Source organism: Myiozetetes cayanensis, unplaced genomic scaffold (genome assembly GCF_022539395.1).
Source record: "Myiozetetes cayanensis isolate MyiCay16 unplaced genomic scaffold, myiCay2020 scf2-11, whole genome shotgun sequence".
NCBI lineage: Eukaryota > Metazoa > Chordata > Aves > Passeriformes > Tyrannidae > Myiozetetes > Myiozetetes cayanensis.
In genome coordinates, this window is record NW_026087411.1 from 45728672 (window position 1) to 45751878 (window position 23207).

Sequence of the window (23207 nt, forward strand, 5' to 3'; positions counted from 1 at the left end):
GAATTAATCTGCAAAAAATAGGTCTGAAGGCTGCAATAACCAAATAAAATCAGATTTACTTATGTGTTATGAAACACATAATCAATAGCATGTGTTTTCCTCTTCAAAACATTTGTTTCTGCAGGTGTATACAGAAGACATGACAAAGTACCTGATTTTTCTCAGAAATGGAAAATTGGGGGGTTTTCTTTTATTTTCTTTTGCTTTTTACTACCAAGTAATCTATTCCAAAAATGTGCATTTCAAGCTAAACTGAACATATAGTTTAAAAGGTTGGATACTGAAAAATTTCACTAGTCAGGCTGCAAAAAGCAATTTTGGTATTTGCAACACCCTTGTCCTCACTGCATACTAGTTTCCAGATTAGTTTCAATATTTCAAACCTCATCAGTAACTTTAAAATTTATCACTTATTTTGGTTTGTAATAAAGCTTACCTCAGGATCTTTTCTGATTAATGCTGTTTTGAGTCAGTGTGAACTAACATATTTAAGTTGTAGGTCTTTTTGTCAGTCAGAATTTAAATGAACACTCAATTCTAGTGTTGTCAACTTGAAACATAAATGAGTATTTCACAACCACTTCAAAGACAGCTTGGTCATTTGAGGATCACTTACTAGATGGAAACATGTATTATCAACGCAGAAAACCCTCAATTATTCTCTATAAAAATTAATTTTATATCTAGAATTTTTCAGTCAACTACTAGCTCTTAGTTCCTGAAATTATGTATCACAGTATATTTCATGAGTTCAGCAAGCTAGTTAAAACTAAATACCCAAGATCCCAGCAGCCTAAAAATTAAATTCCCTCGAATACATATGGTTGTAAATATGTGGGACATTTGAAATCAGTAGTTCTGCATCTTAAATGGCTACCAAATAATTCTGTCAAGTGGATCAATCGAAACAGTCAGGTACTTCAGGTGGATTCAGTCAGTCAGTCAGCTAAACATTGTTTGTCACTCCAATCCTTTAGCACCATCTGATTGCCAGAGATGCATTAATCGTTCTGTACGGGTGCAGGACTGAACATTCCAGATAACCACTCCAAGAGTACCCATGCAGTGATAGAGCTGTTATTAAGTGTGCTATGGATCCCATCTTTCAAAAAACTGCTTTTTTATTTCAGACAAACATGCAATTACTAAAGTGAAGAGCAACTTTATCCCACAGAAAGGACCCACCACTGTCAACACTTCTTTCATTGCACTTCTAAGCATCACCACAGCAGAAACACCAAAGGCCAATAAATTAAGGTATACAATCACACTTCCTGAGGAAAAAAGTTTGTCTAGGGTGAAACACTGGGATCTGATGTCTAGAATTTAAAGGTCCAACAGGAAGAAAATAAAACACCATTCTGACGTGGAGAAATATGGGAGACTGTAGAGAAAAAATACCCAGAACTAGGCAGCCATGTCCATACTTAAGACATGATTCAGGAAACTGTTCCCAGGACTCCAGACTGCAGAGCCAATACATGTACAACACTCAAGACTATAGCAAGGGAAGACAGGAGAACAGAAAGACCAGTTTTCAGCTTTTCATTTATAACTCGAGGGTCTGATTTTGCTGGCTATCAAGTTTGAAGAAATTTTTTTAAAATAAACTGCTATCAACAATGTTAAAAAATTCCAACAAAGAAAAACACCACAATACCAGTATCAAAATCAGTATCAAAGAAAGCAGTGTCAAAAAACCCCTCAAAATAATTAAATAACTCCACACCAGAACATCCAATTCCTTTCTGCCTCCATGAAATGTTAACCTCACTGGAAACAGTCATAACAACCTTGTGCCACAATACATGATCACAGAACAGTATGGAAAGATTAGGAAGAAAGTAACACCTTCATCAGACTTACTAGACACAGAAAAAAAAATTATCATAATTTAAATAAGTATTATATCCAAACATTCAGGTTATATGCACTCACTGCCCACATGCCAAATAAAGGCACTCAATTAAGAGACTGTTCTTTGTACTACTCTAAGAGTAACAAGTTTTCTCTAAAGAAAAGGAGGTTTGTGTACCTGGCCTTAACAAACATTTGTTTGTTGTCATCCTTCCATGGAGATACTCAACACACTTTAAACAGAGTTGTTGCAAGTTTTAAAGACATTTTTTAGAAAATATTCGGTGTGCACGCACTTCAAAACATTCCTTATTTACTGCCTAAAAAGATATGAAAAAAATATGAATAGCAGACAGAAACTGCTAATTACTCTCAGAAAAAACTAACAAATATGTGCAACTGACTGCCAGTAAATCCTCCCTTTATCTGAAAAGTGTAAAGACCAACAATAAAATCTTGCAACTACAGCTGGATAAACTGTGTTGTCCCACCACACACCTATTAACACCTACACAGCTACTTGAATTTCATTCATATGCTTAATACACTGTACTGTAGGTCATACACAGCAAAAGTGCAACCTGTGATCAGTAATATCCATTTCAATCCAAGTCCAGGCATAACAAAGGCTAATACTAAGCCAGAAGACCTAAAGAAAATGAAAAACCGTCATCATTTATAAACAAGTTTAAATTGAACAGTGGTATATTACCTTGTGTTTACTTTTTTACTCCATTCAGAAGAGCCTTCCAGTCAGACTCAATAAAATTGCTAAATATGACCCTGAGTCATATCCAGTATGGTAAACAACCACCTGTATTCTGCCTGCCAGCAGCCACCCAAAAAATATGGAGAACCAAAAACTGTCAAGAATTGATAGCTACTCAAGAATCATACAGGCATGCTGCTTTTCTCCCTGAATAAAATAGTTATAACTCCATTCCCACATTTAAGTAGACTGAATCTTCACACAGGACAAGAAAATTCCCATAAGGCTCAAACTAAGTCTGGCCTTTCCCACACAGAATAGCAAGCAGAGTTCCACAGTACTCAACGAACACACTCAAAATGCAACCCCGAACAGAAATTATTTCTGTTAAGCAAGATTATCGCAATATTAATTCTTACGTTAGAAAGAAAAAAAAGCAGCCATATAACAAACACTAAATCATTCACCGAAGGGTAGGCCAACAGTTTAAGGTTGTAACGTAGACAAATCTAGAAAGAGTTTTGTAGTGTTGTTAAATGAGAATGATGGTTAAGTCTGCAAAACTGCTAGTTATCCATCTCAGCACACCACGAATATGGGAAAATAGCACTGAATCTGCCATTTGTGGAATCTCAGAAAAATTAACTCCCTTGTTTTAATATTATTAGATAATTTTCAACACTATTACCCCTTTGAGAGAAAATTAAACCTTTAAGAAATTGTACAACCATACATAAGAACACCGATACTCTGCTAAAGTCTCACCTAGTTCAGTAACTTGTTTCTGATCCTTTTCTGAGAAATAAGTATGGGAAAAGTTTCAGGTTACAGTAGATTTTCATTATTTCAACCTTGTTTCACTATTTTGCTGGACAAAGTAAAATGGAGATAGATGTTTGAAGACAATTTTGTCAGTACCTCAGAACAATTCAGTATGCATAGTCTCCCAGGGCTTTCAAAACTTCTGTTCAAATGCCAGACACAAAGAACTATGAGCTGTAGTCTAGTCAACCCAGACTAACGCAATTAACACTCTCAGTGCTTCCCACCTACCAAAGCTTAGGAATAATTCTGCAGAAAGACAATTTCTACTATGGTACAGAATAAGGCGTCAATTTCTGTTCAACAAACATAGCATTTTAATTTATAAACCAGACTTGTTTATACACAGATATTCAGGCAATGATTCAAGACTACCTTGATGTACTTTTTCCACTACACTCCATGCTACTTTTCTCCAGTTTCAGGATAATCTACATCCTTGATCATAAGGTTCTTTCCTCAAAGGGAACTGACAGAAAAACAAATAAACAAGGAAAGTATAACAGAAGTTGATTTAAACTAGCAGGACTTTGATTACACTTCACCAGTCTACATTTCAAGTGTATTTAATAGTATTAAAGATGTATTTTGTTAAGTCAGTTATTTCCATATTTAATTAGCTCAATAACCAATTTAAGTGCTCTCAGAGCAAAATGACATATAATCAAGTTCTGATAGCAAAGTTAATCATAGCCAAAGGTTTCAGCTTCTTTTCACATTACGTATGAAAACCCGTGTCTTACTAGTGTTAAATCTGCTTGAAGTTGCAACTTTGTATTGAGCTCATGCAGAAATATATGCAATATATACTAGATATATATGGTATGTAGTCAATAAAGGGCAAAGGTATGTATAAAATAAACCATCTAAAAGATGCATTGCATCAGATACATATCAGTAATATTTTCTGAAAGACTAATACTGCCTTGCAATAATTTTTAAGGTCTTCAGGCACCTAAATTTTTTTTCCCTTCAAAATAAAATCATTCTGCTCTTGAAAGTAAGAGCATTCCCCTGGCAGCTATGAAAACATTTTTTGCAATAAATTACTTTAAATAAGAAGCGTTTGTCAAATCTCACATAAAACTTCAGGAAAATGTTCTCCTTATAAGATTTACATTCCCATACATAACTATGCTAATTGTGCCTACATTCTTCATTACTGTCAATATGAACTGAACATTTTTTACTTAATGTATGCAGGTAAGATTTCAAAGATAACACTCTAGAAGCTCTGAACTACAAAACCCCCACGAACAGGCTTAAAAGGAGTTAGCCCTCAGTCAGGGGTAATTCAAGAAATAACATCTATTACCTTCCACATTGCTGCATTTTTACATCTTTGAAGTACAGTTTCTAGTAGACAGTCTTTAGCATTTAATTATGTAATTAAATCAGTAACTTGGTAAGAGGATTTTTTTTTTCAGTGATGATTTTCTTTTCTTTGTTTATGCTATTCGCTAATAGTACAAACTCTTATCTCTTCAGAGGGTCACTGCTCAAATATTACCACAGATATAACTCAAGAGGCATATGTTGTTTTGTCAGTGAAGAGGGAAAAAGGCCATGCTTCAAAATTCTTTAATAAAAATAATAATAATAAAATCCAGCTTTACAATTCCTCCTGCATTCAAAATAAGTGGTTACAAATGCAATGAAGGTTTTGAAATAGAAATAGAAGAGCCTATTTTCTGAAGTACTCACTACTGAAAAAAAAAATACTAGCTTACAAGCTGCTATAAATATTTTTAATTCCATCCTATGTTTTGAAATGAAACTCTAGGAAGGCAAAGTGGTATCAACCACCAAGTATATTCTTAAAACAGGTTTGGATTCTAAGCTAGAGCATTTTTCTTCACACAGCTACCTACAAATTCTCATACAGTTTAATATGATATATTCTTTACTGCGTATTAAAATAGCAGTTGTGATATGGTGAATACATAAGTTTACGTGAATATGGCTTTATTGTTTAGAGTTTTAAAAAAGGCAAAATACTACAGTGGTCAAAAATTAAGTACGAAGAAAGTCTCCCAAGCCTGATCAATCAGTTTCGGAAATCAAACTTAACAAAGACATGCACACTGAAGAGAAAGTGTGTTTAGAGGAAATGTCACTGTAGGACATGCTGGATGCTGAAGTTAATTGTTCCCAGGATAGTATCTTAAAACACTTCTTTCTGAATGCCTTAATTTTCTATTCCAAGTTCATAACCTGCATGCAGTAGATTCAGAACACATGCTGTATAAGCCGTATCAATCTTAGCTAAGGAGCCTGCTCACACAGTAACTTTTAATGTACAGTCACAGAAGTTGATAGCAAATAAAAGTGAACGTAACTCCCTCACATAGACAAGTTGCAGTTTTGATTTGCAAGAGAAATTAATGAAGCAGAATCCAGCATATCAAACATGCTCAACTGCTACTCCACACTGTTTCAGTAGATTCCAGTGACTAGAAGTCAGTTTTAATCAACACCATCCTTAAGGATGGATATTGACAAGGGATTCTGCCAGTTATAGTTCTAAATGGAAAAGTAAGCATCTGACCCCCAGAAATGACACCAGCATTGTCAGAAAGGGATTTTTTTTTTTTAATGAAAGTACTGTCATTCTAGTTGTGTATTATGTACATGGAATTGCTTGTCACTTTCACATGTCAATGGCCCCAGTCACCTAAAGAAATTTTTTCCCTGCAATTCCTAAGGGAATTGACAAATAGTCAAAATCCCATCTTTGCAACCAGTGACAGAACTTTTTTAAATTGCTGTTCCAAACTGTGTCCATGATTTGTCAACACAGATATATGAAACTGTCAAACACTATTAGCATGCTTGTATGTAAAGATACATTTTAGAGGCCACAGGCCTGAGCCAAGCAATTTATTCCCAGAACATAAGAACAATGATGGCTGGTCAAACTTCCATTTTGAAACACAGAACAGCTTCACCAGATCTTTATGATTTGTTCACACATAGTACTTTTCAGATAATTTGAAAGTTAAGCATCTTACACATACGGTAGCAATAACAGGGCTTGTTTAACAAGATGCACTGCAAAGTATATATTATCTGATGTCAGTAACATCACTTTATTAGCTGAATGTTTAAGGCCTTCCATTGGAAATCAGAGTGTATCAGATGATATTTCAGAGACTAAAAGGCATTCAAATAATAAAATATATAATATTATACAGAACATAAATTTGATAAAATATCCTGACCAGAAGACAGCTAAATTTTTCCACTCTGATAATTTTCCTCAGATTTCATGCAGGTACCAAGGACAGGTGGTTTCTAATTCCTCTTTACCCTTACTATAAAAACAGAAAATCAGACAGTTCAAAGATATGGTATTATCTATTTACTCTAACAACTCTACACAAGTCAAAGGTCAAGACTAGTACTAACTGAGAGCTTGTCTGTCAATGAAACCTTACGTAACTTCTGCTTTCAAGGTGAACAGTGATGTAGGAACAAGTAAACTGTAGGTCAGAAACCAAACATCAGTTCAAATGATCTAATATGAACTGCAACAGATTTGAAGCTGTTACAGTGGATGAAGGCACAGAGTTCTTCAAATTCAGAATTGCATAGCTGCCTGCCTTTCTAATTGAAATAGCCAATTCTAAGGAAAAAATTCTGTGTCTCATAACGAGATGCTTACTCATGAAGTAGAAATGAGTAATTCTCTCTCGTCACACACTGTTCTAGAGGAGATTCTTGTCTAAACACAGGAAGAAATGGGAAAACACAATGGGGTTGACTAAGACTGCCACAAGCCAGTAGCCTGATGCTGTAAGGCTTCACACACCTCTAAGTGAAATAATGGCAGTTAAGTGTGTTAAAGAGCACTGGGCTGACTCCCCTTGAGTGTCTCAATACCTGTTTCATGGAATTCATGTACTACAAGGGAAATGTAAAAAAATATTTTGCTTTGCCATCATTGGACAGTCTCCACTTCTACTAATGAGTACTTTTTAACTGGTGTGCAAGTTACTAGTTTTCCTCAGTTCCTAATGAAAGGTACTTTCACACTAAGCAAAAAATGCCTTGGTCTTAATAAAGTCACACATTCATTAGCTTTTGATGAATGCCTGCAACTCCTCTCCTCTCCCCAATAATCTCTTTCAAGTACCCCCAGGCTCTAATCACAATATTCTCAGTAATTAAGGTCTTGATTTTAAATTTGTTGAAGCTGCCTAGAGAGATGTTCTGATTACCAGTTGAACTTTAGATACTAACAATTTGAGGATTTCCCTTGCTTTCTGGGGGAAATTTGTCAGCAAGTTTCAAGATGTGATGCCAGTTCAAGTGTTTTGGCCATGTGACAAAGATTTCTAATTCATTCCTTCTGTTCATAGGCCTAAACAGCAGAGTAAAATCCTCTACAGAGAATATCTGGATGTTTTATTTTCCAGCACATCTTTTGTATTTTCTCTTGGGTTCTGGAACCATGACCAAGGTAGGAAAAGTACATGGATAGTTTACTCAAGGAGATGGTATTTAGTACCATGTAGCTGTCACATCAGATCGACACTGGTTTAGTAATTAATTCCTTCCCACAACCAACACAGTTTCTTCTAGAGTTAGCACTGGGAAATCAGGTTTGCAGATATGAAATATACTTACAAAATACACATAAAAATTAAACTCCATTTCTTATCTCCCTCAAATTTCAAACAATTCAGTGAAAAACTGGAAAAATTTATTAAATACTGACTTTTCTCAACAACATTGACTCTAAATGAAGGGAAAAGTTTTTAAATAGAATTAGGGTAACCTTCCATGAAAAAAATGCTTCTGCATTTTAAACTTGGAAGTGCATTAGCATTTTGAAGTACAGCCTACAGAGAGAGAGGCCCTTTGAGAAAATGACAAAAAATAAAGGTAGTTATCATTAAATGGCACAGACTGTCAAGGAAGTTGATCATCTTGCACTGCAAGACTAGAAAGTTCATCTGTAAGTATTATTCACCAGAAAAAGAGGCAAGAGCCAATAGTAAAAAGAATACTTACACCCCAAACTGACAGATATCACTCATTCTTACTTCAGCCTGTTTGTGACTACCATGTCTTAAATACAGCTTCCAAATCTTTACTGTTACAAGAAACATCTTACTGGTGTGCATCACAAACTGCATCCTAATCAAGGATTATGAACATCAACATGTGTGTATTACCTCAACAATGGTCTATGCACCAAAAAGGCCATTCTGAAAAATATAACTAATAACCAATACAAATCACCTTAGGAGAACTTTAGAAAGATGAATGAATGGCATGAAAATCGTTTTCTATTTGGTGCTCAGCACTGGTTTACAACCAATATCATACTATTTGGTATTAAAATGTACAATGATACCACTCAAATACATTCAATATTAACCACAGTATTATCTTATTAAATCCACAATGTTCAAGTACTCTGTGCTCCAAAAATATGAGACAACCAACTTAGATGATGTAATGTACACAAGGTTCCAGCTGATCTCCCATGCTTATCCTTGTTGAAGATGGTTTTTCTTACTAAACTTAAAAAAAACCAAAAAACAAAACAAAACACATGACTCACCCAGGAGGGCTCTGTTCCTCTAAGCTTTTTCTTAAATACAAAAATCCAGTAACTCCCACTGCCTATTCTCCTCTGAACAGTCAAAAACTAATAATAATTTTAAAAAGCATGGAGAGTGGAGGAAATCAGTCCACTAACATCACTTCCCCAGACAGTAAACCTGCCCAAGCTATCTAGAGAGATGACTCCGCACAGGACAGGACAGGTTCTGAAGCACAGTGGTGGGAGGACTCTAAATGTAACAGCCATCTGGACATGATTACAGGCAACCTGTTCTAAGTGACCCTGCCCGAGGAAGAGAACCTCCAGAGATCCCTTCCAACATCCACCATTCTGTGCTTCTGTAACAGACATTTCACAAACTCCAAGACCTATATGAATGTTGAACGGATAGGTCAGAACAGTAACATTTCAGGGAAGGTGCTGTTATCCCAGCTGGCAGCTGAAAATAACCAAAGACGTGGTACAGAAACATGTGCTACACAGGCTGGTGCCGCATAAGTGCCTGCCCTGCTGATGTTGTAGAAACAGAACATGATTGCTAGCTGGTCATATCTACAGTGGGACTAAATATAAAAGGCATTCAAAGAATGAAGGTTGTTACATATCTAACAAAAACACAGACAGTCACACCCTCTTATTTCTACAGAACCTAGACAACCAAAATCTCTCTAGGTTAGACTACATCTTTGCTCATAAGCTGGAAATCTCAAAATCCAAAATAGCCATAGGTAAAATAAGAGAAAGGGTGGTGACAAGCATATTATGAAAACAAGAGGCATCCAATGAAATTTGAAAGTTACAGTGACAAGCTCTGGAAGAAAGAAACGTTTAATTGGGTAGACATTAGCTTTCTATTGTAATTGGTATGTGCCACATATGTATCAATAGAATGCATTATATGGCTGGTCAGGTAAGGAAAAGAGAGAAGGTTTTCTACCAAAGAATCAAAAGAAACAATAGCGGGAACAAAAAGGAAAAGAGTCGTATTAAGTGAACACCTGAAAAATGCAGGGGAGAAGTTGGTACAATTCAAGCAGCAGTAGCCAAAGGTGGAGCGAAGCAGCTAGAAAATAAACCTAGAAAAATAGTTACCACAAGAGCAACCTGACATTCAGGATGGCTCTGTCATGCAGTTCCCCTATTTATGTGGGCAAAGCATATTACATAACTGGGGCAAGGAACAGCCCTAATTACACTGCAGCTCCACCTGAATACAAAACAAAACCAAGAACACGATGCTTTTTGATTCACTTTGACAGAACTGACTGCCAGAAATACAGTAAACTTTTTTTATTTTTTCTCCTCCAATCCGCACTAGTTGCACAAATCACTACTTTGGTAATTCAATACAAGAAAATTATTAACATCACCTTTGAGGTTAACAGCTCTTTCTTAGAAAAATACATTTAAATTCAATTTTACCTTTACATGACACAATTATAAGTCACTTATTACTGAAGAATACTTTATAATTGCTAGTTAGACTTCCAATTGCAGCATTATGGAGCACACACATTTAACATCTTCAGGACAGCTTGTGTTATTTACTAAGTCTGTTAAAGACACTAGATAATGAAAAAGCATATAGTAAGAACACAAAAAGTAAGAATGAGAGACACGAGCTTACCCTCCATAAGAAAACAAACTGTGCATCTGAAACTATGCTACCTTTCAAGAGCTTACCTTCTTCTTGTCCCTCATTGAGCCCTTCCCTCGGACCATTATCTTGCATCCTGTTTCTGCCTCAAGCTGTTTAGCTGTTAGTCCTCTGGGCCCAAGGATTCTTCCAACAAAGTTAAACTGAAAAAAAAAATAAATATTTCTATAAAAGCAAGTAAACAATTAATAAAGAAATTAACAAGATGTATTTCTGTCTCAAAAAATATCAGTGTTTAATGCTTTAGAACACCACAGTGTTCATACCTGAGGCTGAAGAATGAGGCAAGTACTGCCTTCATATATCAAATACCTATCTGACCCCAACTTTGGGGGATACAGGTTTCAAGTGAAACTAGGTCTTTTAAATTTAACATTGCACAGTGTACAGCAGTGGTATTCCTAATTTCCTCCTCATTATATTCTGTGAGCTCTTAGAGCAACTACAAAGCATTCTCCCTCACCACTAACGTGACCAGATATGCTCATCCGTAGGCCAGCAATGTGCATTACGTCATGGAAACACACAGGGCCTGGTTGCAGGACCACACACAATTTCCATGTGATGGAACTGCTCAGGTGCCAGGTGCAGGTCCAGTTCCACAATGACACAGGACCTTCAGGAAAGGCCTCTGCACCCACTATTTCATTGCTCCCTGCCCACAGCTAATGAACCTGAAAAAAATCATTCCTTTTCACCATTCCATTCTGTTCTGGTGGGCTCAATCTGGGAAGCACATCTAGAGAAACCCTTCTTTACCTACCCATGCCATAGCATTTCCTTCATAAAATTAAAATGGGGCTTCTTACCTTACATTCTCACTTTAGGTTTCATGGGCAACATTTTTTAAAAACACTGGATTGTCATATATATATCTACTTGTATACACACACACACACATATATATAAAATATGTACATATATAAAAATACATGGGTACATAAAAACAACAAAAACGCATCACTTTTTGTAAGCTGTATAACTTGCTCAGTTGTACATTCAAATAAAGCAAGTATATTTCATGTTTAATTGACTAACTTCATCAGACAGCCCCCCACCTACGCTTAACACAGTAATACCACCCATACATAACACTATTTCCTAGTTATTTTCAAAGTTTTTTTCCCTTTCATTATTTTCAATCACACGTTCTGGAAGTTATGACCCAAATAAAAAAAAGGCACTAAGTGATGGCAGCATTGAGAACATACAGCAGTACCCTGTGACAACTGCAGCGCAAAGATGAAGCACCACGCTCAAAGGATAGATAAACTAAGACATTTCAGACTGAACATTAAATTCAAAGAAGATTTTAAGAGACCAGGAACTCTGCAGTAAGAACAGAAGTCTGAATATTTTAGATCCTGGTAAACAAAGCTATTCAATTGAATTGTGAAGAAGTTGTTGGTTTTCATTTCCTCAGCTAATTAAAATTGGTTTGGAGTACTACAATTCAACATATTTGAAATCCTTATGAAACTGCAAAGACCAGAAATGATTTAGGAGTGAGTAGAAATTACGAACAGAAGCAAATTAAAGTTTTTCAACAAAAATAACCATGTTTCACAGTGGCTAAACTATTCATAGGGAATACACACTCCCAAAGTTATTTAGTATTGCAAGCTCAGAAAACAAACACATATTATGAAGTCTGAATCAACTGCCAGGGGGTGGTGGGGTGTGGAATAATGACTAAAGGAACTTGTGAACATACAAAAAACCTGTGAATCAGAAGAAATTAAGGAATGCTAAGACTGGATAAAGGAATGTACTAGCTACAAGCAATAAAGCTCAGCTGCGAAATATTAAAATCTTACATGTTATACATTTCACATTTTATATCAAAATTATACTGTCTTACAGAAACAGCATCTTACTTGCTTTTCTCCACAACTGTGCTTCCTGCACACTAAAACTTTAGATATCTATGCCATTTCACCAGTAATGCTAAAATAATATTGCAAACTTGACTTTAAATCAGTCTTTTAACCAACACACATATTCTCTGTCTCCCAAGAAAAACAGCAGCCTCTAATGTTTTATGATTTTTGATTATGACTAAAAGAATAATCAGTCAGTAATATAATTTGGATTTAAAAATTTAAATAGAACAGTATAGTATACGAAGAAAAAAAGGAGGAATCTGTATTACTCTCAAGGTTGCAACTTTATTCATGTTGTCTGAACACTATTTAGAATTTCTACTTGAGAAACCACCGCCTTAAACTGCAACACATTCTGTTAAATGTTACGCCAGTTCCTTTTCCAGAACCTTCATAAATTGTTCCAAGGCAGCACAACCCAAACTGTATGTAGAAACCTTCTGAATATTTCTGGATAGCTATTCCTTCCAAACCTCTGATCATTCTCATTACCTCTCTGGGGCCCTGCAATTTTTTCATTTCTGAAAACAGGATGCCTAGGCAAGGCAGTTCTTCAACTGAGACCTCAACAAGGTTAAGTTACTCAGAACAATTATCTTATAAACCACATTCTTGCTTTTTTCCCCTCCCTAAAAATTCAGTTCTTATGTTTGTTTCAACATGCATTGACCCCAAATATTGTCCTTTACCTCAGCCTTGATAGTTTTCCCCACTTTTGTATTTATATGCAACTCTTACGTCCTCCCGGTAACAAGGGGGATCTATATTTATGTAATGAATTCCACATTGTTTACTTCAGGCACAGTAGTTTCAAAAGAGTTTTGAATTTTACTTCTACTTTAAAAGCATATGATATGACTTACTTCTTTTTTTAAGCGTATTTTTTAACCTTCCAACCAAGTTTTTCTTGAATGTGAATTCTGCAGGACCTCATCTGAAGTGCAGTCTTAATTGACTCATCAGTAATCAATTATCTTAGATTAAGCCAATTACTGCTTTAACAAATGATCCCCTAGCTTTTGTACATGGATCACTGTCAGTATTCAGTTCCTCAGACAACCATCTTAAAGTCCTAGTTCAGAACTCATTGGAAAAAATAATTCCGACTCTTTGTCAGAGGCACAGAGCAGTGACGAGTAAAACCACAGCTCAGGAACACAAAACAGAGTAAGTCTTCTCCTTGGCCAGTCTCAAAAGTTTTGTCAGAATCTAACTGTATCCACAGCTACTGCTTCTCTTACCTATCAGGCCAGCTAGACTATCACACAGAATTATCAGAATGAGACATCTGACAAATTCAAAAGACCATTCTTAACATCTAACTCAATATTTCTCATGCTCTTTTATCTCTCATCCAATCATACTCTCTATCACTTTGTGTTTCCCAACAAACAACCCGTGTTAAGGAATACTGCTTGTTCTAACATTTGTACAGAGTCAAAGCTAAGAATATTTCCCTTTAATTTCTGACAACTTTCTCCACTCTCCGTTTGGCTAGCACTGTGGGATTCACCTTACACCCAGAGAATTGCTAGTAAAGAAACAGCACTGGTTCAGAAATCAATTTGACCAATTTAAGACTGCACTGCTTTGAATGTATCTGAACTCACACTACATAACAACTCCAGCTGCATCAGAAATCCCCTGATAAAGACTTCTTGTATTCCCTATATATAGAAAAACTATTTCCTAAGTAGATCGGATGCTTTTATAGTCCTATGCCTCACTAGCCCCTACACACAGAATAAAAGTCATAAAGGAAAATAAGAATGAACTATGCTAAAAACTCAGATCTGCTGGTTAATAAAAGACTGCAAAGAAGTCTGTCCGGTTTTTACAGTACGGAAAAATGAAGTGTTTAAGGAACTTTTATTAAAGTTAAAATGTGAAGAACTTGAGGTAGTCCAGTACTACTAAATTTCATACTAATATTGTGACTTTTGTATTTGTTTTTCCTTGGAAATATGAAAATAAGATTTGACAATATCTAATTTAACCGGTGGAAAAAAAATAATCTTTACTTCATTACTGCAGATGAATTTTTAAAAAATCTAATTTGATTGAAATATCCAAATCTAGCAAGAAAGAACATAACCACATGCATTTGATTAAACATGTATTTAACTCAATTAAAAACTGATTTATTCTACCATCTTATTAGCAAATGTTCCAGTGATTTATTAAACACTGACTTTGCAAAGTTATTTATTTATCACTGGACAAAAGTCAAAACAAGCTATTCTTGAAGTCTATTTTAACTTAAGGAAATCAAGAAAACTCTTAAAGCTTTTATGTTCCTTAGGTACAATGCACATTTGAGTACTTTTTATACAGAGCCTAAACATTATTTTACAGAAAGTCTCAAGAAAACCTCAATAGTTCCTCATTATATCAAAAGATGCTCTACACTTTATGTTGACTTTAATTAAGGATACTTTAAGACATAATATTGAGCAACTAAATTCAGAAAAAATTCTAAACGGGCAAAAATGAGTCCTTTCTTTACAAATGATTCCTAACAAATGCTTTACAATGTGTCTGTGTTTCTAGTAATCTGGCATTTGGTCTCACCTTCTGATCTCCAACTTAAGAAAAATCACATAAATCCTAAGATTTCCTTAAAAAACCCACTGTAATTACAACAACTGGATACTTCTAACCATAAATGTCCACTCTTGATGATGTTATTTAATTCTCAACTGCCTGCAGAAATCAGCTTCAGTATAGTTACGTCATATATGAAAACAAGTTCTACATTTTGAGATAACCTTTACATTTCATTAACTCCTTTTTTTTTTTTTTTTTTTAACCATAACAGGACATAAAAACTTCAGGCTTCTCAATCAGTTAAGAGAGCAGCCTAACTCTTCCCTTATCCATATTTTATCCCCAACCAGTTACATATTTGATATAACTCTGCCAGCTGAAAGTGGATTTTCATCAAAAGAGAAAACTGTACTTTATACTCAGCCTCCTATATAACCAAGTCAGCTTTAAGACTGCATACTGATACATTTAACAAACTAAAGTGTCCCAAAAATGTGGTTCAAAATGTCCTGGTGGTTAGTTTGCTTTTTAAAGACACGGAGAGCAGCCTTTCTTGATCATTCCATTTTCATATGATTTTCTCCACCAAATAAAAAGCATCTAAAGACCAGGACTGTGCATGGTTCAAGGGTTAAAATATGCCAAGGTTAAAATGCAACTGAAAACTGGATGTTATAATGGAGAATATCTGGCAATTTTATCTTAAGCAGCAATTGCTGACAGCCAGTTTAGCCACTCTGGAGGAAACCTTCCATGTCCTCAGATCCTAATAGTCTTACTCTAAAACCATTTAGGAGATAACTTAATCTGACAGAGTCACAGGCTCAAGTGCCAACTACGGAAGTGAAGTAATGAAGAGACACAAAGGAACTTCAAGACAAGGAAGGCATTCAAAAGAAAGCGTGATGAATGTGTATGACACTCACAATGTTGTTTGTTTAATGTGAGTACTCTTTGTGAGCAAGATTAGCACTGCTCCTAAATATTAATAATTTTTTTAAAGATACAATTAAATTCAAATGCGTATTTTCATGCACGGATTTTAGGAACAAAATCAGCTAGTGCTTTTAACTGGAACATTTATATGCAAATTTAAACTGGAAATATTAACACAAAAGATAAAAAATAGCACTATGCTGACAAAAAAATACTCAGAAAACGAGACTCAGAACTCAGTAAAAGCTTTCACTGACCCACCAAAATTAGCAAATTTAGGCTTGATTTTTTTATTGCTTTCTTTTTACAGGAATATTGGTTTATGATACTGGTAATATAGTAATTTTTTCATAAAATACTTCTGCATTTATTAGCAAAAGCTAGAATTGCTTTCAGCTGAGTTTTAGATAACTATTTAAAAAAGAAATCAGACACACATGGCTGGTTTGATTTTTTGAAAGCCTGTAACTTGAACCACATATAGACTTGAGGTACTAGAAAACAAAATACAGCGTATTTAACCTTAAGGAGGTAAGATTGTATAATTTCAGTTAGGTAGTTTAGTGTTTAATAAAGAAAACGAAGCCTGTAGCATAATAATATAAATAGGTACCCTTGAGATTGAATTTCTGAGAAAGTAATCTGAAACACTTTGAAGGGGAAAAGAAAAAACAAATGGGCAATTTATTCAACCTTACACAGAATATGCTTTCTAGCAGTAATATTTTCCAATATTTATTCAATTAATGTATCGTGACCATATAACCATTTCCACAATGACAACTCTGTAAGAAAATTGGCTTTTGGTTGTTACTTTTGGGATTTTTGGGTTTTGAGGGTTTTTGGTTAGTTAGGTTTTTTACAAGCACATCTGCAGTTATGTGTACTTGTGCAGAAGTATGTATGCAAAAAGACAAAAATACCCTACATAGACATAGGTTTAAGAGAACTAACATGTAGACCCGTACACATTTTATTTTTTTCCTTTACTAAAGATGACCATGAATAAAACTGACAGTAAAGTAACAGCAGGGATGGATTAAAGGCACAGTCTTTCAGTTAACATTTACAGCTCCCAACCCCTTCTTTCAGTAAAAGTATTTTCTTTAAATATCACTGGCTCACCCCATACAGAAGATGACCAATACATTTTTGATAGCTTGTAATTAAGGAAATAGATTCCATTAATAGAAAACCTCAAATATATTCCATGCCTTTTTAAGTGTTTGCAGTGATCCAACACCACACTTAACACAGCAGAAACAGCTACACAGCTTTTGTTGAAGCAATAGTAAGAATTACTATCAAACCAAGTGCATTACAAACACAGCTCACTCAGTGACCACAATGTAGATTAGCTAGAAACAAAGGCCAAGTTTACATAAACAGCCACTTGTATACATTTAAGAAAACAAGTGGGAATAGTATAATGTTTCAAAAATAAAATAATTTTGAAATTGTGAAATCTTTCATTAACTGTATTAGCACATATTTTGAGGACTAAATATGCTCCTGTGGAATTCGGCAAGTGTTTAGTACAGTTAAGAAAAATAATTATCTGATGAGGTTTTAAAGGGAGAGAAAGTTGACAAAGCAGATGGTATTATCATCTGTCAATACTGTGAACACAGACAATAGTAACCACATTTAGAAGTTAATTTTTACATACAAACCAACTTTAGTAGTTGTTAAGACTGCTAGTGACAACATGTGAAGTTGTTTCCCGAAATCTCTTCCAAAACCACCTACTACTGGTAACAGAAGAGATGCTGCAGACAACAATGAATGAGAAACATTCCCTCCATCCCTAACTAAATACAGGATGTTTTCTAAGCAAAAAACCAAGTAAAGGCCAAAGTACGTATGTAGTAAACACCAGCAGGACACGTATAATCTGCTTATGTCAAAATATCCACTTACATTTGCTGTGTGTATCTGACATACACCATTCTGATACTATAATCAAAGCCAAATGAGAACTATTGAAGCATTTAAGTGATGAAATTAAGTTGAAATTAGAAATGCTGTGCTGTAAGCAATTTACACAGGTAAATTATCATGAAATAATCTCTTCATCACTTAAACACAAATATAAAACCTTTAAAGTATTGGAGAACAAAATACAGAATATCAACCGTCAAAAAATTTGGATCTTTCATATTTTCAGTTAGGTACTTTTGTGCTAGATTAACAAAATCAAACCCTCTAGAATATAATTTTAAATATCTCCAAGATGACTTCAAGCATGAGCAATTTAATCCCCAACATTTAACAAAAGGGTTATCGCAGCTAAAATATTTAAAACACTTCCAATTCTCTAAAATTTGAGTTGTCATAAAGAAAAAAGCAAAACCTTTATCACTGGTGATGATGGGAGATAATGAAAAGATTTTTCTTTTCCCTGGTTTAGTAAGTGGCTAAGCACAATTTTCAGTACATATGTAATTCACTAAGACTGGTTCCATATTAATTTAGTACACTGGATACTTTTTAACACAGATTATAGGGTTTGGGGTGGTTTTTTTTGTTCCTAATTCAGTTACCATAATCACTTTTCAACATCAAAGCCAGATAATAACTTGTCTTGTTATGGGCAAGAACTGATAATTATTGTGGGAGTAAAACCAGCTTAGTCTAGTTCAAAAACTTCTGTATGTAAAATATGCATTAATGCAAAAACAAAGGATATGAACATAATTGTAATATATCACCAAAACACAGTATTTGTGCAGCAGGAGAACAAAGTTAACATTCAGTGTTTTGAAGTCTGTGATATATTATACAAAAATACCAGCATTCGGAGGAATATGATTAATGCAAAGGTTTCCCCTATTATATATCTCAGAGGTTACAATGAAAAATTTAGCTAGTACAAAGAGTAAAGGAGTTCTCTCCATACAAATACCTATATCCATTACTCTGTCCCAGATATAACCTAGGTATTACATAATGCAGTTAGTGTAGCAGTAATTTTTGTAACATGTTAAATTCCTTTAAATTACATGATTTTAATTGGATTTTTAAAGCACAACTTCTGAAGTTAATTAGAACAGCATAGATTCCATGGGATGTCCAGAAAGGAGAAAGTTCTCCAGAAAGTTTATCAAGCTCACTAGTAAGCACTATTTGGAGCAGGAAAGAACACATTAAAGCTCTGTTCTAAGTACCGAGGTATTTATGTTGAATGGCATGCATGAGTCAGTCCTCCTCAATGTTGTTTAACCTCTAACTCACCTTATCTAGACTGCTGGTAGAATGGCATCAGTACAATTCAGACACTGAGTTGTTTACATTATGCTCAGAATTGAATAGAATTTTTTGAATGAACACGCATATGATGCAAGTCAGTTCGCTGACAAAACTGAGCATAATATTTAGCATTCCTTGGACAGTTAGTAAAAAGACCTTGTCCTTGACTGTACAGGTCTTTAATAAGAAATGTTGATACAAATTTATCTATGTTTTCCAGTAAAGTTTTAATAATAAGACAATAAAGAATCAGTGATGAACAGCAGCACCTTGTTCTCCCTGTTGGATTAAGAACTGCTGCCTTCCCTTCTTGGACATCAGCAATATACGTATCATGATTTAAAGGATGGATTACCATAATACACACTTTGGTCTACCTTAGAACTACTTGTCTATTACTGTTTCTTACTAGTGATGTTCTCTAAGTAAGATTAAAACAGGTGGTACAATAAATGAGAACTTCTAGGATTTTTTAAATATAACAAATTAGGATTTTTAAAATGTTTTTTTCACTTAAATTGATTTTATTAGTTACAAGAATCAAAAGTATTAAATTTTTATAGGGTAATCCTGAGTCCTACTCAACTATAAAGTTCTCTTTGCTAATACCTGTATCCTGGCATCATCACATTATTTAACAAATTAAATACTACTTCCAATTGTGTTCTGCAATGTGTCAAAAAAACCCACCCAGCACACCATGTAATTTCAGATAGAAAAGTGAGGTTACATTAACTGGATGATAAATTTTAACAGATATATTGCTTGCTACAATAAAAACAAAATTGGTTTTTGTAAAACACTACCATACATTTAAAGCCCCAAGACACCACAACAACATAACCACCTTAAAATAAAAATATCAACTTATTCCATTTCATAAAATCATAGGACGGTTTGGGTTGGAAGGCAACTTGAAGATCATCTAATTCCAAACCCCTGACATGGGCAAGACTACCTTCCACTAGACCAGGTTGCTCAAGGTCCCGTCCAACCCAACCTTGACCATTTCCAGGGATGGGCCATCCACAGGTTCTCTGGGCAACTTGTTCCAGTGTCTCACCACCCTCAGTAAAGAATTTCTTCCTAATATCTCATTTAATTCTACCCTCTTTCAGTTTACATCCACTACCCGTTGCCCTACCCCTAAAGGCCCTTCTGAAAAGTCCCTCTCCAGCCCTCTTGTAGGCCCGCTTCAGGTACTGGAAGGCCACCACAACTTACATACCACAATCCTGCAATGTTAGCTGTGTTGGTAGAGTTGGCTTGCCAATTACCAGATTATTTGCATTTGTTCCTGGCTGAGAAGAGTATCGGCCACTGATACGGTGATCATCCAAAAAGCTCAGAATCTTTCTGATCATAGCTGTAAACTAGACAAGCCAGACTATCTATGTGATGTCAAAATATCATTTTAACCCAGCAGGCCACATCCTAATGCTTAAAATGCTCCTTTAAAAAGAAAAAAAAAAAAAAGGCAAAAAATAAATGCATTTAAAAATATAGCTGGGATTTAGAATGAAGTACTAAATCCTTTAAATCCACAATATTCTCCTCTAATAACCTCTGTGCTGAAAGCTTTGAGACCGTGTTTAACTGACAAACAGCTTTACAAATGTCATGTAAATACATTAGATCAGATCTATCAAAAAGGAAGAAAAATAAAATCAGGCTAGCTTCCCAGGTCCTTTTAATAATGGTAATACAGCTTTCTTGATTAAAGAACAAGGAAATTTCAGAGCATAGATTAAAAGAAAAAAGCCAAACAAACCAAAAGTATTACACTGAAGTGTGCAACTTTTTTCTCCAAATTCCTAACTTGCATTTTATATGAGGACCTGAGTAAACGATCAAGCAAGTATTCACGTTAGATACTTGGTGTTTAGGTATTCAGGTACTGAAAATTTTTTATGAAAGATTATAATGTTAGATATTTATCTAAATAACACTTAATGTTTAGCACTGGAGTTCTAATGAACGTGACAGAGCCTCAGCAGTAGCTACACCTAACTGACTGAATGCACTACAACTAGTCAGAGAAGCCAACATGGAGTTTTCTTTGTTACCTGCTTTAAGTAGGCATCTGTCAGAACTTGTCATTTACTATATCCTGAATTCTTATGACTACATTTTAATCTTGTACATTCAAAAATCAGTATCTTCAAAATGTTATCTAGGGTACTAACGTAATTTTCATCCACACATTCAGCCACAAAATGTAACAGTCATTCCCAGAAAATCTGTTTTCAGCTCCTCTGGGGAGAAGATTCCCCTTTATTTTTTAAACATAATGTACACATGTGTTATCAAAGGTGTGGAGGGGAAAAGGCTTTTTTTTTATGTTAACACAAAGATAATATCTTTAATCTCCAGGGCATTGTTTTGACAACTTAGCTGCTAAAGAGCTAACAACATTTATTCACAAATTCTTTGGCCGATTTGAAGATCAGTCTGTCTAACAGCATACCAAAAAATAAGTATCTTAGCCTACTGGATTTGGCAAATTACCACAATGTAACACCAACATTTTCTTCAATTCCATTTTCTAAAAACTAACCCAAGATGTAAACATTTATGCCGAGAGATTTACCATTTAGTTCAAAATTAGGTGATTATTAAGGAGCTTTACTGTCCTAGGATTGAATAAGAAGCTCTTTTTAATTTTCCCTTTTCTGTAATAAAATTACACCTCCACCTTATAGTTTTGGCATTAGATAATGGAACTTTCAAATGGAAATTGCTAGAAAGCAATCCAAACCCAAAGGGAGATCTATATTTTTTTGTGAAAATGAATGCCACCATGAAGACCTTACACTGTACTGTCAAGAAACTTCAAAACATTGCAGAAGTTGCACTCCTTAAGTTCCTTTAAAGAGGAGCAGTGTAAGTCAGATAAACAGACTACAAAATTAGAGAAAATTTAACAATAACTCTCAAATTACTGACCTCTAACACAAAGCTATACAAGCTGTGTTCTGGTTTTTACTGTGCAGAATGAAATCATCACTTGGAAAAATCTAATACTGTAAACAACAGGCACTTGCATTAGATGGATAAAAGGAATAAAGGCAACTTTATTAAATAAGCTAAGTTTTGCTGACATTTATTTCCATATTTTTGTATAATGTACCACGTAAGTAATATTTGCATTAACCTAAACAACTTCCAGAATTCAAAATCAAGATCCACAGAGCTGCTGTGACAATTAAAAATGGCAACCAGCACTTCAGAAATGGTATCATGTACTAAATGCAAGAGAAGATTTTCAAATTAGTATATAATTCCACAGCCATCTATCTCTCTAAATAGAGGTATATAAAAAAAGTAAATCTGACTAAACACAATACAACAAAATCCCTGAGGAAAGCAGTTCAAATCTCTCTAATCTCTTTTATTCAAGGCCTGAAAATCATATCTACTATCATCCTACTACATCCAGTCCACCTGAACTTCCGCATAGCTATTTTAGTACTGGCCATAGAGAAGATAAACATATAGAGAAACATAAATTAATGCAAGGCTGTCTCAAAATGATAGAAAACCACTCTGGTAGTACTACTGTAACATGGAGAATCCACTCCTACTATGGAAAAAAACCCCCAGCCCTTAATATTAAGACAAATGAGGCCCACATATCATTGCTGCAGTATTCTAAAAGCTGTCACTTAGCTGCTGGGCTACACCTCGTGCCTACAAACACTCCAACAAACTTTAGGGAAGGGAACATACCAATTCCCGCTAAGAGGAGGTTTGGAATTTCCTGATCTCCTTCCACGACGTCAGTTTAGGCTGTTGCACAAGGATCATTTAAAAACAAAAAAAACTGGCACAGTCCTCTCCATTAAAGGCTTTAACTTGAAGTACAGTTCCACTATCTTTAGCCCACAGACTCTTCCAGGGACCTGTTCAGCCCATAGTCAGGCTGCCAACAACACAGGTACTTACTACAAGTACAGAAGAGAGAACAGAAAG

At 35.0% G+C, this 23207-nt stretch overlaps 1 protein-coding gene across 9 annotated transcripts in view; it reads right to left on the bottom strand.

The window, feature by feature from the left end:
• The window catches only part of QKI (QKI, KH domain containing RNA binding), a 153733-nt gene that overhangs the window by 80249 nt on the left and 50277 nt on the right, over positions 1-23207 (bottom strand). For all 9 annotated transcript variants that reach the window (XM_050314249.1, XM_050314247.1, XM_050314246.1 and 6 more), the window contains exon 3: positions 10647-10763. In XM_050314249.1, coding sequence (XP_050170206.1) covers positions 10647-10763 — 117 coding nt within the window. The remainder of the gene's footprint in view (positions 1-10646; positions 10764-23207) is intronic.